Source organism: Rhinoraja longicauda, chromosome 21 (genome assembly GCF_053455715.1).
Source record: "Rhinoraja longicauda isolate Sanriku21f chromosome 21, sRhiLon1.1, whole genome shotgun sequence".
NCBI lineage: Eukaryota > Metazoa > Chordata > Chondrichthyes > Rajiformes > Arhynchobatidae > Rhinoraja > Rhinoraja longicauda.
In genome coordinates this window covers 3,205,971-3,221,063 of record NC_135973.1, presented here as the reverse complement: position 1 = coordinate 3,221,063, position 15,093 = coordinate 3,205,971, and the positions used below count along the sequence as shown (strand labels likewise).

At 44.6% G+C, this 15,093-nt stretch overlaps 1 protein-coding gene across 1 annotated transcript; it reads right to left on the bottom strand.

The window, feature by feature from the left end:
* Positions 1 to 2,064: 2,064 nt before the first annotated feature.
* Positions 2,065 to 14,805, bottom strand: tmem11 (transmembrane protein 11). The gene is made up of 2 exons (XM_078418408.1): positions 14,664 to 14,805; positions 2,065 to 4,228 (listed from the first exon to the last, which is right to left on the bottom strand). Exons 1-2 carry the CDS (start codon positions 14,720 to 14,722, stop codon positions 3,712 to 3,714), a joined length of 576 nt encoding a protein of 191 aa, XP_078274534.1. The 5' UTR covers positions 14,723 to 14,805; the 3' UTR covers positions 2,065 to 3,711.
* Positions 14,806 to 15,093: the final 288 nt, after the last annotated feature.

Sequence of the window (15,093 nt, the reverse complement as noted above, 5' to 3'; positions counted from 1 at the left end):
TCGTAGCTTGTTTAGTTAGAGTTAAAGGAGTGGACACGCTCTTTGGCTCACGAGTTCAGGCCGACCACAGACTACCCATTCACACTAGTTATATGTTACCACATTCCCTAGACACTACATGAGGGGCGTTTTTAAAAAGCCTGAAACAAATTAACGTACACACCTGAAAGAGACACAAAATGCAGGAGTAACTCAGCGGGACTCAGTGAAACTCTTCCTCACCAAAACATTACCCATTCCTTTTCATCCAGAGATGCTGCCTGTCCCACTGAGTTACCCCAGCATTTTGTGTCTACCCTCGGCCTAAACCAGCATCTGCAGTTCCTTCCTACGCAGCCTTACAAACGTGCACTACTTTGGCACATGGGAGAAAACTGGAGCGCCTGGAGGAAACCCACACGGTCACAGGGAGAACGTGCAAACTCCACACAGACAGCCCCCAAGGTCAGGATCGAACATGGGGGGGGGGGGGTCTGACGTTGCAAGGTAGCAGCTTTACCGGCTGCACCACTTTTGAGTCTTCTACATCGAATTTCAATATTCAAATACTACATTTTATAATTTTACAACATAATAACTGCACTGTGTTTTTGAGTATACACTGCTAACAATTAGATCCCAGTTAAAAACCTATTAGAACCCAAGGAACACCATGTGCCTTCCTCAGACGTCTAATATCCTGCCTGTGCCTGACTAAGCAGGCGGAAAGCAACAAAGAATTGGAGGTGAAAAAAGTTAGAGGGAGATGGGAACACATTCCTTCTCTTTGCTCTGGAGCGCATGCATCTTTTTAACATGCAACAAGTAAGATTTTTTTGAACTGAGCAATCAGAGTTTAGTTTTTTAGTTTAAAGATGCAATGCAGAAACATGCCCTTGGGTCCACTGAGTCTACTCCGACCAACGATCCCTGCACACTAACAGTATCCCGCACACAACAGGGACAATTTATCAATGCAGGTCACGGGGAGAACGTACAAACTCCGTAGACAGCACCCGTGGGCAGGATCGAACCCGGCAGCTGTAAGGCAGCAACTCGACCACTGCACCACCGAGCAACACAGATATTAAAGGTAAAAGTGGAAAATTTGAATGAAAAAAAATCATAGAATCCAACTTTGCAGAGCTTGTGTCTGAGGAGCAGTCATTAATCAAACTGACAGTCAAAGAAATACCTGCAGTAAATTAGTTGGCTGAAATTAGTTGGTATTGCAGTGAAGAACGTGGCTGTGTGTGGAGAGTGTGCGTGTGTGGAGTGTGCGTGTGTGTGGAGAGTGTGTGGAGTGTGGAGAGTGTGCGGAGTGTGTGTGTGTGTGGAACGTGTGTGCATGTGGAGGTACGTGTATGGTACGTGTGTGGGTGTGGAGTGTGTGTATGTGGAGTGCGTGTGTGTGCCTGGAGTGTGTGTGTGTGCGTGCCTGGAGTGTGTGTGCGTGGGGCACGTGTGTGTGTGGAGTGTGTGTGTCTGTCTCTCTCTCTCTCTCTCTCGGTTAATGGTGATTGTGATTGGAAACTCCAACGGTACAAGAAGTTGCATTATTCCACTGCTGTAGAACATGCCCCTTCAAACTCGATACGTTAAAATGATCTGCTGCATCGAATTTGACACAAATGTTAGGAAAATTGAGCAATTCATTAGGAAACTGAGCACACATTGAAACACTGCTTGGCATGGTAGCGCAGCGGTAGAGTTGCTGCTTTACAGCGAATGCAGCGCCGGACACTCAGGTTCGATCCTGACTACGGGTGCTGCACTGTAAGGAGTTTGTACGTTCTCCCCGTGACCTGCGTGGGTTTTCTCCGAGATCTTCGGTTTCCTCCCACACTCCAAAGACGTACAGGTATGTAGGTTAATTGGCTGGGTAACATGTAAAAATTGTCCCTAGTGGGTGTAGGATAGTGTTAATGTACGGGGATAGCTACGCGGCACGGACTTGGAGGGCCGAAAAGGCCTGTTTCCGGCTGTATATATATATATGATATGATATGATAAACACTCTGTTTAGGCACACTGCTTGGCATAAACTAATGGATTCCCGAGCAGAGGTGAATTTACTGCAATTCACAGAGGTGAAAGGTCCCATTTTCCATATATTCACAAGCATCTAAATAGGTCAAGTTATCGTGATTCACGCCAGCTCTGCATTAGCCAGCACAAAGCTCACCTCCAGCAGGATGTTAACCACACCACTTACACACCATTCATCACTTCCAGCACAATTTATTCTGTCTTTATTGGATTGTCTAAGAATGTCTAAGATACAGGTCATCTAGAAAGTTTTCAAAAATGTTTACCCTTTCTTAAAATATAATTTGCATAACGTTCCCAACATCTTTATGCCTGAAGTGCGTGAGGTTCACAAACACACTCTTTGCCCCACCATACACACACAAAATTCACCACAGCATCTTTTCCACAGTGCAAGCCAAGGAAAATAAGTGTGAATTTGTTTAGTTGCATTGTAATCCTAAAGTATTAGTACATCCTGAAACCAGAGACCTCTCTAATCCTCCCAATTGTATATTTTATAATTCTATGTTGCTTCCCTCACCTGATAATACCACGAGGATTGAAAATAAAAATACTCAAAACATGCAGTAAATACTGACCTACGAGTCAGGCTGGAAATATCACCAACGTCAAAAATCAGGAATTTTGGGCAAAATTGTAATTGTATCCAAAATGTTCCCTTTTATTGCCGTATTTAACAAAAAGATGTCTGTCCATTACAACACAACTTGTATGCAGGAGAACTAGTAAAGGTGATGTGCACTGCAGACAAACTTTGAACTTCAAAAGCTTTCTTGGATACAATTTGGAACTCAAACAACACGTCATGCCAAATGTGGATTGTTTTTTATCACTCTAATGCCATGGAACAGCAGCTGCAAAATGGAATTTTATTTGGGAAAGAGAGCAAGGATCATTATTTCAAAAATAAAATAGAATGAACATGGCAAAATTGACGTCCCGTTTACAAATGTTTAGGGGTTTCCTTACGACCTTAATTTTTTTTTTAAACACACCTGACTGTACGGCAGTGACTCATTTATTTAGAAAGGCAAACGACAGGTGAATTCACACCAGCCCAGTCATCGTGGATTTGCACGTTGTCACAATAGCCCCTTCAAGTGCAGTTTCCGGTGACAATTTCAAGTGCAAATCTGCTTGCCATTCCTTCAACAAAATAAACTGTGGCCAGGTCAGATTAAACACCTCGAGCCACAGCCAAAGGATGAGAAGTGAAGATTATACTTTACAATCCCAATAAAGTTCCTGAAACACAAGTGGTAAAAAGCCACAACTGAAAGGTTTTAAATATGAACATTCGACCCGGGACTGGCAATCAGGACCCATCTGGGAATTCTGTGCCGCAAAACAACTCAAAATACTTCATGCTAGCTAGATAATGTCTACTTTTTTTTTGGAAATGTGTGGAGTATGAAAGTAATTGTGAATATCAGCAGCCTGCTCATCACCTGAAATACACCAGTAGTTCTGCATTAATTGAATTTCTTATACAAATGTCAAGTTTATACTGGGTTTTTTTTGTTACAGAGGATCAAAATCGATGGGGTGGGCAAGAACTATCACGTGGACTGGAGGATTCAGTGCAAGTGGGGAGATACTTCTGAAAATCTACTGGAGACCTTGCTCCTGTGGTCTCCACTGACAACAACGTCATAGGTAACAGTATGCAACTTGTCCCAATCACACTGCACAAATCTCACAGATTTTCTTAACACAGTACACCAAGGCCGCCAACGCTATTGTGTTATGGAGTCTTTTCCTGTAAATATCATCTTTCCTAACCAGAACCACAGGCGTGGATGATGTGAGAGTATTCAGGGGTAGCCGGGAGAGTTTGCAGGTGTCATATTCCACTTGGTACTTGCAACAGGGGTCGAATTGCCAGGAGATGCCGTAGAGCGCGGCGCAGGCCACGCTGATGGCGCCGATGGGCAGGGCCACGTAGCGGGTGTATTCTGAACCCAGTGCTATTGGGGTCAACAGGCAGACAGAGCCGGCGATGACCGACGTTTTGTGCAAGCAATTCCCCACGGTGATCCAGCGCGCGGTCTCGTCGCCAATGCGGGTCGGCTCGACGATGATATACTTGTACTGGGTCTCCAGGGCCTGCTCCAGCTCGTACTCAAACTGCTCCTGTGCATTCTCTCCGTTGTAAATCTCCCGGACAATGTAGCAGTCTGTAGTGTTTAGTGTCGCCCTGCAGAACACAGAAAGCAAAAGCAGAACCAGGTTAGAAGCCGTGTGAGGGTGGCCATTCTGGGATCTATGACAACTTTCAAGGCCCTTAACTGAAATGAAACGGAATGATTTCTACCAGCTATACAACCTTCACTCCCAACCTTGTACTCCACACTTTAGGCTGGCTCGGAAAAGCAGCCAAAGTGATCAAAGACTTGTAGAAACAAAGAACTACATACATCATCAAAGACTTGTCCCACCCCGGTCATTCCTTCTTCTCCCCACTCCTGTTGGGCTGATCATACAGAAGCTTGAAAGCGTGCACCACCAGACTCAGGAGCAGCTTCTTCCCCTTTGTCATCTAGCTTCTGAACGGTCTTTCTATAAGCTAGGGTCCTGTCCCGATTCACCTCTATCCCATAGCGGACAATGGATTTAGTCCAAGGAACTGATGCGCTACAATGCTGAGAACGATATTCGGCACTCTGCATCTTTCCCTTGCCCTTCGGCAAGATGGCGGCGCGCACGGACGCAGCGGCTCACAGCTCTCCCTTTCGGTGCGTTTTATGTGTGTTATCTGTGTTATGTCTGTTAGTCAAATTTAGTCAGGAAAATCAGGAAAATCAGGCAAATCCTACCTACAACCGAAAGGATCTTCTGTTCATAGGATTCCAGTGCAATCGGGACCTTGTGCGCGAATTTCCACACCCGCGAAATATACCGGAAGAGATAGCCAGGACACCGGGCGCTCCGTGGATAGTTGTCGGCACGAACAGGCGTCGCAGGCGGAGGAGAAACAGGAAGCAAAAGCGAGGATGCCGGTCCGGTATACTTGCCAAGCTAAAGAGACAGCCACACAAACCACCGCTACCCAGCATGTTTCTCACCAACGCCAGATCCATCATCAACAAAATGGACGAACTAAAACTACAGATATCAGCAAACAAACTCGTGGAGGACTGTTGCATTCTCTTAGTAACAGAGACATGGCTTCATCCACTTATCCCAGACGGAGCCATTGAGCTAGCCGGGCGTACAGCGTTTCGTTGGGACAGAAACATCGACTCCGGTAAGAGCAAGGGGGGGGGGGTTATGCATTTACGTGCACAACAGCTGGTGCACTAACATCCAAATCATAGATAGCCACTGTTCTCCTGATCTGGAGTCCCTAACAGTTAAATGCAGGCCTTTTTACCTTCCTCGCGAATTTACAGGGGTTATAGTAACAGCAGTCTACATCCCACCGAATGCTAACGCTAGCACAGCTTTAGGCTACCTGCTCGGTGCAATAAACTCACAACAGAGCACATATCCAGAAGCAGCCCACATCATAGCCGGGGACTTCAACCATGCAGACCTAAAGTCAGTTCTCCCGAAACTTGAACAACACATAAGATGTGCTACCAGGGGGAAAAACACACTAGACAAGGTTTACTCAAATATTAAGAAGGGTTTCAGGTCAGCACCACTACCACACCTGGGGCAGTCAGATCACCTGTCCATATTCCTAACTCCAGCAGACACCCCACTCAGGAGGAAAGCTCCAGTCACCATAAAGACTGTTAAGACATGGCCTGAAGGAGCTTCCTCGCAGCTGCAGGATTGCTTCGAAAGGACCAACTGGGATATTTTTGAGGATCATGACTTGGAGGAGTACACATCAACTGTACTTTGCTACATCAAAAACTGTGTTGACAATGTCACCGTCGACAAACGCATCCGGTTGTATCCCAATCAAAAACCCTGGATGACAAAGGATGTCAGGTCTCTCCTCAAGGACCGTAACACCGCCTTCAGGTCTAGTGATAGAGCTCTATACAGTGCTGCTAGAACCAACCTGAAGAGAGGCATCAAGGATGCCAAAGCGTCCTACAAGAGGAAGATTGAGGACCACTTTTCCAACAATGACCCACGGCGGGTATGGCAAGGCATCCAGCACATCACCAACTACAAGACCAGCAACCGCACGACTGCCGACGCCTCGCTGGCAGAGGAACTTAACTGTTTCTTTGCTCGTTTCGAGGTGAAAGCTACAGTGGCAGACATAACACCCTCTCCAGCACCTGACAGCAACACCTTCACTGTGCAGGAGTATGATGTTAAGCGCGTGCTCAGAGCAGTGAATCCCAGGAAAGCTGCAGGCCCCGATGGTGTGACGGGCAGAGTGCTGAGGGAATGTGCAGACCAATTATCTGAGGTCTTCACAAAAATCTTCAACCTGTCCCTTTTAAAATCCACCATCCCTCCCTGCCTGAAGTCCGCCACAATCATCCCACTGCCGAAAAAGTCTGTCATCAGCGGTCTTAACGACTACCGTCCGGTAGCACTCACACCGGTCATCACAAAGTGCTTCGAGAGACTGGTCCTGCAGCACATCAAAGCCAGCCTCCCACCCACCTTCGACCCACACCAGTTTGCCTACAGAGCAAATAGGTCTACAGGGGATGCCATCGACACTGCTCTTCACACTGCACTGACCCACCTTGAACACCAGGGGAGCTATGTGAGGATGCTCTTCCTCGACTTCAGCTCTGCCTTTAACACGGTCATCCCGAGCAGACTGGTCACCAAACTTTCCGACCTTGGATTTTCCCAAACCATCTGCCAATGGATCAAGGACTTCCTGACCAACCGCCCCCAGACCGTCAAAATAGGCCCTCACCTCTCCTCCACCATTACACTGAGCACCGGCTCACCACAGGGCTGTGTGTTGAGCCCCATCCTTTACTCCCTCTACACTCACGACTGCGCCCCCACCCATCCCACCAACACCATCATCAAGTTCGCGGATGACACGACTGTGGTTGGACTCATCTCAGAAGGAGATGAGACAGCCTATAGGGATGAAATCCAAAGGCTGGCAGCATGGTGTTCAGTGAACAATCTGGTCCTGAACTCCTCCAAAACAAAGGAACTTATAATTGACTTTAGAAAAACCAGTGGAGATTACGACCCACTCTACATCAATGGGGTCTGTGTGGAAAGGGTACCAGCTTTCAGGTTCCTGGGTACGCACATCGCAGAGGATCTTACCTGGTCTACCAACACCATCACCACAGTAAAGAAGGCACAGCAGAGACTCCACTTCCTGAGGATCCTCAGGAAAACCAACCTGCAGGAGAAGCTCATGTTGTCCTTCTATCGCTGCTCCATCGAGAGTGTGCTGGCATACTGTATAACCACATGGTATGCCAGCTGCTCAGAAAAGGACAGGAAGGCCCTTCAGAGGGTCATCACGACGGCCCAGAAGATCATCGGCTGCTCACTGCCCTCCCTGGAGCACCTGTTCAGACTACGCTGCCTCAGTAGAGCAGGCAAAATAATAAAAGATCCATCCCACCCCGGCCACCGTCTGTTTGTTCATCTGCCCTCTGGTCGACGTTTCAGGTCGATCAAATCCCGAACAAACAGACTTAAGAACAGTTTTTACCCCAGGGCCATACGAGAACTGAACACTACCTTTGCACTAGGCAACACCGTTAAAAAATCTTGTACTTAATATAATTGTATTTAATTGTATTTATGTATTTATTTGTTTTTGCATTTATTGCATATATGTTTGTACGCACCGTCAGGATTGGCTATTTTTTAATTTTGTTGTACTCGTTGCAATGACAATAAATGAATATTATTATTATTATTATTATTATTATTATCTACTGTACAAGTTTGGTGTGACTGTATTTATGTGTGGTATATCCGATCCATTTGGATAGCATGCAAAACAAAGCTTTTCAGTGTTGCTTGGTATACGTAACAGTAATAAACCTAAACTTTAATTGTGGTAATATTAGTTCACCTCACACCTTTTGTTTAGTTCCTTTTAGCTTTAGCTAAAACAATTCAAATCAATGAGAAATAAGATCTGGTGAAAGTTGGACTGCTGTGTGTGGGACTGTGGATTAATTTAACTGTTGTGCTTCAGAAACAGCACCAAATGCTATAATTTCTGAAACACATCAGATAAATTACAACATGGTCCCGCAAACATCAGCAGAACTTTCCAATTCTCATTTCTACTCACACATTAAGGAGCTTCGCTGATTATAGACAGTTTAGAATGTCATTAATACACTAATGACTTCCAGAAAGCATGCCTTTCTGCAGAGAATTGAGTGCGCAGATCACACAATTACCAGTACATCACCGTAATGATGAACCTTTTTATGCCACACTTATCCCGCTTGTCTTGTGCCGCTAGTGAACTGCAATAAACTGGCGACCTGTTGTTCAGATGATTCCATCTGAGAACCATAAAGAGTCGACTACAGAATCATCACAAGATGTAATACTGGTCCGGAATTAGACAATTAAAACACTGATACACGACTCTGTCCCTATAAATCAACTTTCAATTCAATAATCAAATTGAAACGCATTAAAATACCCGAAACGTCACCCATTCCTTCTCTCCAGAGATGCTGCCTGTCCCGCTGAGTTACTCCAGCATTTTGTGTCTACCTTCAAAATACCATTTGATTTCTGTAACTACACCTGACACTTCGAACATGCGGTGCTGGCTCAAAGGGCCAAATGGCCTCCTCCTGCACCAATTCCCTACGTGTCAGAAATCCTCACATTCTGAAGCATAAAGTTGTACAGTTTACTAACTACGTCCTTGCTGCCTTGTGGAAACGCTTCCACAATTCGGATGAGCTGGTGAACTTGAGCTACTGTGAATTTAATACAAAAAGGTGATGTTGGTAGAAGGTGCAAGTATTGAGTGAGTGAGTAAAGAAAGTATTAAATGCGATTCAAGATAAATGCTTCTAATGACACTAGACTCCACGAGTATTTGGTTATCAGCCATATAACCCAGAAACTCCCCTGACTTTTAGAAAAACGGAAACTATTCCCCCCAACTCCTTCAAATACCTCCATGCCTCCAGTTGTGAGACCACGAAGGGTAAAGGTTATTAATGAAGAGATCAAGAAGCAGAGCAGGTGAATGGAGCGCATAATTAGAAATGAAAGTACAAAAGACCCACATTGCTATTTCTCAAACTGCAAATACTCCGTAAATAACACAGAAATCACAACTCTTCCGATCACAGAACTTAGCATTGGCAAGACTTAAACTTTTGGTCACAAGGCAGGAGTAACATTTTCCCTCAACATACACCTACGACATTTCAATGGCACATCTAACAGGGTAAGGAAATATGCACATAACATTCAAGGCATGTTCTGCACATTAGAGAAGGCATTGCTAAGATTATGTATATCATAGCTTCCACTGGAAAGACTAATTGGTTTGAAGATGTTAAATCAGGTAATGTCATGCAGACTTAGTGCCTATGCAAGTACCTTATTAAAAGGGCAAGAATGTATTTGGACATGAAGTGTACAGAAGTTCGGCAATCAGTAATAAAATATAATATTCTGAAGAAGAGTCTCGACCCGAAATGTCACCCATTCCTTCTCTCCAGAGATGCTGCCCGTCCCGCTGAGTTACTCCAGCATTTTGTGTCTATCTGCAGTTCTTTCCTACACATAAAACTAATAGGCTCAGGTACATAAATTAAACAAGCATTGCTTTCAAATCAATTGAATATATTATATCAGATGCATTCAAACTGTTTAGGTACAGCATTTAAGATTTCAAAAGTCTGTGCTCACAAGTTCACACAAGGTTCTTCATAATCACCAGGTGAAGAGCAGTTTTTTTAAACTAATTAACTATCAGTAAGAATTGTTGCCATAAAATTATTTACTTAACGTCAATGCATAGAAACAGACTGGAACAATTAAACAAAAACCTAGAAAGATTTAGAACATGTGTAGGAAGGAACTGCAGATGCTGGTTTACACCGAAGATAGACACAAAATCCTAAACAGTTTGAATGCATCTGATATAATATATTCAATTGATTTGAAAGCAAAGCTTGCTTAATTTATATACCTGAGCCTATTTGTTTACGTGCAGGAAAGAACTGCAGATGCTGGTTTAGATAGACACAAAATGCTGGAGTAACTCAGCAGGACAGGAAGAATCTCTGGATAGAAGAAATGGGTTACGTTTCGGGTCGAGACCCTTCATCAGACATTCTTTAGATTAACATACGAAGCCAACATGTTGTCTTGCATTTTTCAGGAAATTGCATGTCCTGGAGGCTGCAGTACTGCTGGCATGGAGTTATGAAGCATAACTGGTGCATAAACATATACAAAGGACTAATATGCTGATAAGCAGAACACTATCATATCAATGCCAAACGACTTGACAAACAGGCTGTTTGTCAGTTTTAAGCTGATAACGTGAACGCCAAGTTATCAGTGCATGACCTTAGGATGGGTAGAAAAGAACTGCAGATGCTGGTTTAAATCGAAGATAGACACAAAATGCTGGAGTCTGAAGAAGGGTCTCGTCACAAAACGTCACCCATTCCTTCTCTCCAGAGATGCTGCCTGTCCCGCTGAGTTACTCCAGCATTTTGTGTCTATCTATGACAGGAATTCCCAGTTGGAAAAAAAGTGTTTACCAAAACAAGCTCATCTCTAAAAGAAATAATTCACAGTGTTAATTATTAACATTGTCTGAAGTGTAAATGGCCCTGGAACAAAGATTAATGAATGGTGACAATGCAGCCACAAGGCGGGGAGAGGCTAAAGCAAGGGGCCAGTGAGCCAAGATTCCATTCCATTGATCTGGACGTTAACTATAAACAGAGACGAGTGGTTGCAAGTTAGTGCAAAGGAAATAACAACTAACGGCTGCACACTTTCAAAGTCAACTACACATCATTGTAACTTGAACTGGAGAAGACAAGATATATAAAACTTTATTTAAAGACTAACGTTACAGATAAAGTTCTATATATACCTCTTTAACTATCTAAATAGAGATAAAGCAGACTTGCCCGGAACTATTACAGTTTGTAAATTTCTCCGGTGTGGGACGAATAAAGGAATATATTATTAGGAAATAGTGAATATTGACCAAATATTTTACCAGACAATTTACTGTTAAAGACACAAAATTTAAGAAGCACGACAATTCAGCCGAATTCATAAAAGAAAATGCTGAAAGTACTCAGCAGATGAGGTAATATCTGTGGATAGAAGACAGAAACAGTGCTTTAGGTTGATAATCTTTCATGACAACTGATATGATAAAAGACCTGATACTTTATCAAAGGGTGTAAAGCACTCGAGCGCAAGATGGTGCAAGATTGTCTGCAGAAGATACTTTGCAGCTTGAGAGCAATGTTCAAAATATCACATCAGTTTTTCCACAAATGTTTACGTCCCAAGCTATTCAGTGTGAAGATAGACACAAAAAGCTGGAGTAACTCAGCGGGACCGGCAGCATCTCTGGAAAGAAGGAATGGGAGACCCTTCTTCTCGACCCAAAACGTCACCCGTTCCTTCTCTTCAGAGATGCTGCCTGTCTTGCTGAGTTACTTCGGCTTTTTGTGTCTACCTTTGGATTCAACCAGCATCTGCAGTTCCTTCTTACACATATTCAGTGTGAGATCTGGATGTCATGGTTCGGAAATACACACCAATGAGACAGTGCACATTATTTGCAGTGCACTTGCAATGGGAACATTAATCATTCTGTTCAGATGACCCATCTCCTGTCTCAGGTGGATGCTCAAGATTATGTGACGGGATTTCAAACAGCATGGACATTCGCACTGGTGTCCTTCGGCCAATACCGCTGGCAAATAGAAAAAACACTGGGAATAAGAGAAAGAATGCTAATTTTCACATTGGAAGTGTTGTTGAGATCTAATTTGCCACGGATCAGAAACAATTTCTTGTACTTTATAACGTGATTACTCGAGGAGGTGTTCTTCACAAATTGCCGGTTCTTTTCCTTACTATAGTCATTATATTTCAAAATGTAATGCAGAATGTGAACTACTTTGGGATGTCCTGAATCATGACAGGAACATATTAAAGAAAATAATAATCCCAAATATAAATCACATAAATGTCACAGCTCATGAACTGATGAGTACTTTCAGATGTTTTGAAGTAACGGTGCTGTGCAAAGACTTTTCCCTTTCTGTTATGAAAGAACAGTTGGATTACAAATTTCCATCCATGAAACATGGAAAATTCAACTGACTTAAATTTGATTCTTCTCAATTGTTTCAGCAAAGCTGCAGATTTTATGAGTTGACTTTTATGATCAGAAACTTGTAAACATATCCCCACAATTTATTTTCAGATATACGTGTATTAAAAACGGACAGGTAATAAAACTGCCAGAGATCAGAAACATCTGCTTGTCTGTTCCTAAGTAATGCAATGAACTGCCTGACACCACATAACAACTTTTTAAAGAGTGGATAACATTGACATCTGATGCCTGTGTTTTTCTTTTGCAGGGGATTGAAATTTAACTCATCCCACTTTAGCACCAACTAGTTTTGCTCATTCTTTAGACAGAGTCTAAGGGTTGAAGGGTCTCAACCCGAAACGTCACCCATTCCTTCTCTTCTGAGATGCAGCCTGACCCGCTGAGTTACTCCAGCATTTTGTGTCTACATTCTGTTCTGTATAGTAAGTATTTGATGTTAGGTCTATTTTTGTCTTACCGACAGGTTTACCTACACATCAACCTTTTAACATACAAATAGACACTCCACTCAACTGATGGAATATGTAGATATAGCCGAAACCTTCAAGAAGAATCAAATGCAAGTAAAATTAGTCTTCCGCAGATGGAAATTTATAATCCAACTGCCGTTTAAAAACTGAAAAAAAGGTAATGTGTTTGCAAAAACTGTTGCTTACATTTTTTTGGATTGACTTTAATTCTTACCAGACAATGAAGGAAAAAACTAATTGCTACATCGAACGTGAACAGACCCTTTAAAAAAAAAATGTTTTAGGGAGAAAAATATAGAGACCTGCCCAAAACCTTGAGGTGGCGCAGAATGGTAAATTCAGTGCATTGATCAGTGACCACCGAGAGAAATATAACATCCAGAATTAAGAAAATAGAATAAAGCACAGGAATAGGCCATTCGGCCCACAATGTCCATGCTGAACATGATGCCAAATTAAACTAATCTCTTCTGCCTGTGCGTCATCCATATCCTTCCATTCCCAGCATATCCACGTGCCTGTCAAAATGGTTCTTAAACATCGCAACGCGTATCTCCACCACCACAGCCCTGGGCACTCACCAACCAAAGTGTAAAAAACTTGCCCGGCACATCTCCTTTAAACTTTGCCCCTCTCACCTGAAAGTTATGCCCTCTAGTCTAGGGTGACATTTCCACCCTGGGGAAAAAGTTCTGGCTGTCTATGCTATCTATACTTCTCATTATTTTATATACTTCTACCAGATGTCCCATCAACCTCCAGAGAAAACAATCCGAGTTTGTCCAACCACTGAGTAGACACAAAATGCTGGAGTAACTCAGCGGGTCAGGCAGCATCTCGGGAGAAAAGGAATGGGTGATGTTTCGGGTCGAGACCCTTATGCGGGAAAACTGTGAGCAAATTTAGGCCCCATATCTGTGGAAGGATGTGCTCGGCTCTGGAGAAGTTTACAAGAATTATTCCAGGAATGAGTGGGTTAGCATATGATGAGCGTTTGACAGTACTGGGCCTGTACTCGCTGGAGTTTAGAAGGTTATGTAAGGTGACTTCATTGAAACTTACCGAATAATGAAAGGCCTGGATCGAGTGGATTTGGAGAGGATGTTTCCACTGATGGGAGAGTCTGGGACCAGAGGTCACAGTCTCAGAATTAAAGGGTGCTCTTTTAGAAAGGAGGTGAGGAGGAACTTCTTTAGTCAGAGGGTGATGAATCTGTGGAACTCATTGCCTCAGAGGGCTGTGGAGGCCAAGTCAGTGGATTTTTTTAAGGCAGACATAGATTCTTGATCAGTGCGGGTGTCAGGGGTTATGGGGAGAAGGCAGGAGAATGGGGTGAGGAGGGAGAGATAAACCAGCCATGAATGAATGGCGGAGTAGACTCGATGGGCCGAATGGCTTAATTCTACTCCTTTAACTTGTGAACTCACGCTGTTCCTGTTGTATTCCTTGCTTATATTATCTTATTGAAATAAAGTTTAAATAAAGAACAGGGCATTTTCGCTGCCTGTGAGCACGGTGGGTTGTGTTGACAGGCGCCGAATGAGTGAAGGGTTTGACTGCACAACCCCCTTTCACCTTCACCTCCTCCTGGGGGAAGGAGACGCTGCCTTTTCGCACACCCCCCTACATTGAGTTAGCGCCTGTGCTGTGGGTGGTGGAGGCCGCCTTGAGCCGGAGCCAGGGGAGGGGGTTCGAGGTGTCTGGGGCCTGGAGCTGGGGGACCCGGGGAGCGGGGCAGGGGCCGGGCCAGGGGGGTGGGGGTCGTCGAGGGGCCGCGGTGACGGTCGGTGGAGCGGGAGCCCGGGCGGGGGAGGATGGGCCCGGCGAGTGAGCGAGCGCCTCCGTCCCGACTTCTACCCGTCCGATGAACAATGGACGCCGCTCCCACTGACCTTTCCCTCATCCCCGCCACTCCGCGCCTCCGACCACGAGCCGCCATCTTGCCGGGCATCCAGGGCAGGAATTTTTCTCTCCGCTCTTCCCCCCCTCCCCTCCTACTCCCTCTCGCGGGCCGGGCTCCGCCGCGCTGCCTCATGGGAGATGTAGTCTCCTGCTCGGTGGAGGGCGCTGGCGGCAATAGGCTGTGGACTACAATTCCCCACAATGCACCGCACGAGTCATTGGCGCCTCCGTATGGCCCCATGGGCGATGCAGTCTCGCACTCGGTCAGCGGCGTTGGCGGTTCTACAACTCCCTACAACTCCCACAATGCAACACCTGCGTCCCTGGCCTGATGGGAGATATAGTCACCTTGGATAATGGATAACCTTGGCGGCTCACTATAGGCCTACAACTCCCACAATGCAACGCCGGCATCACCCG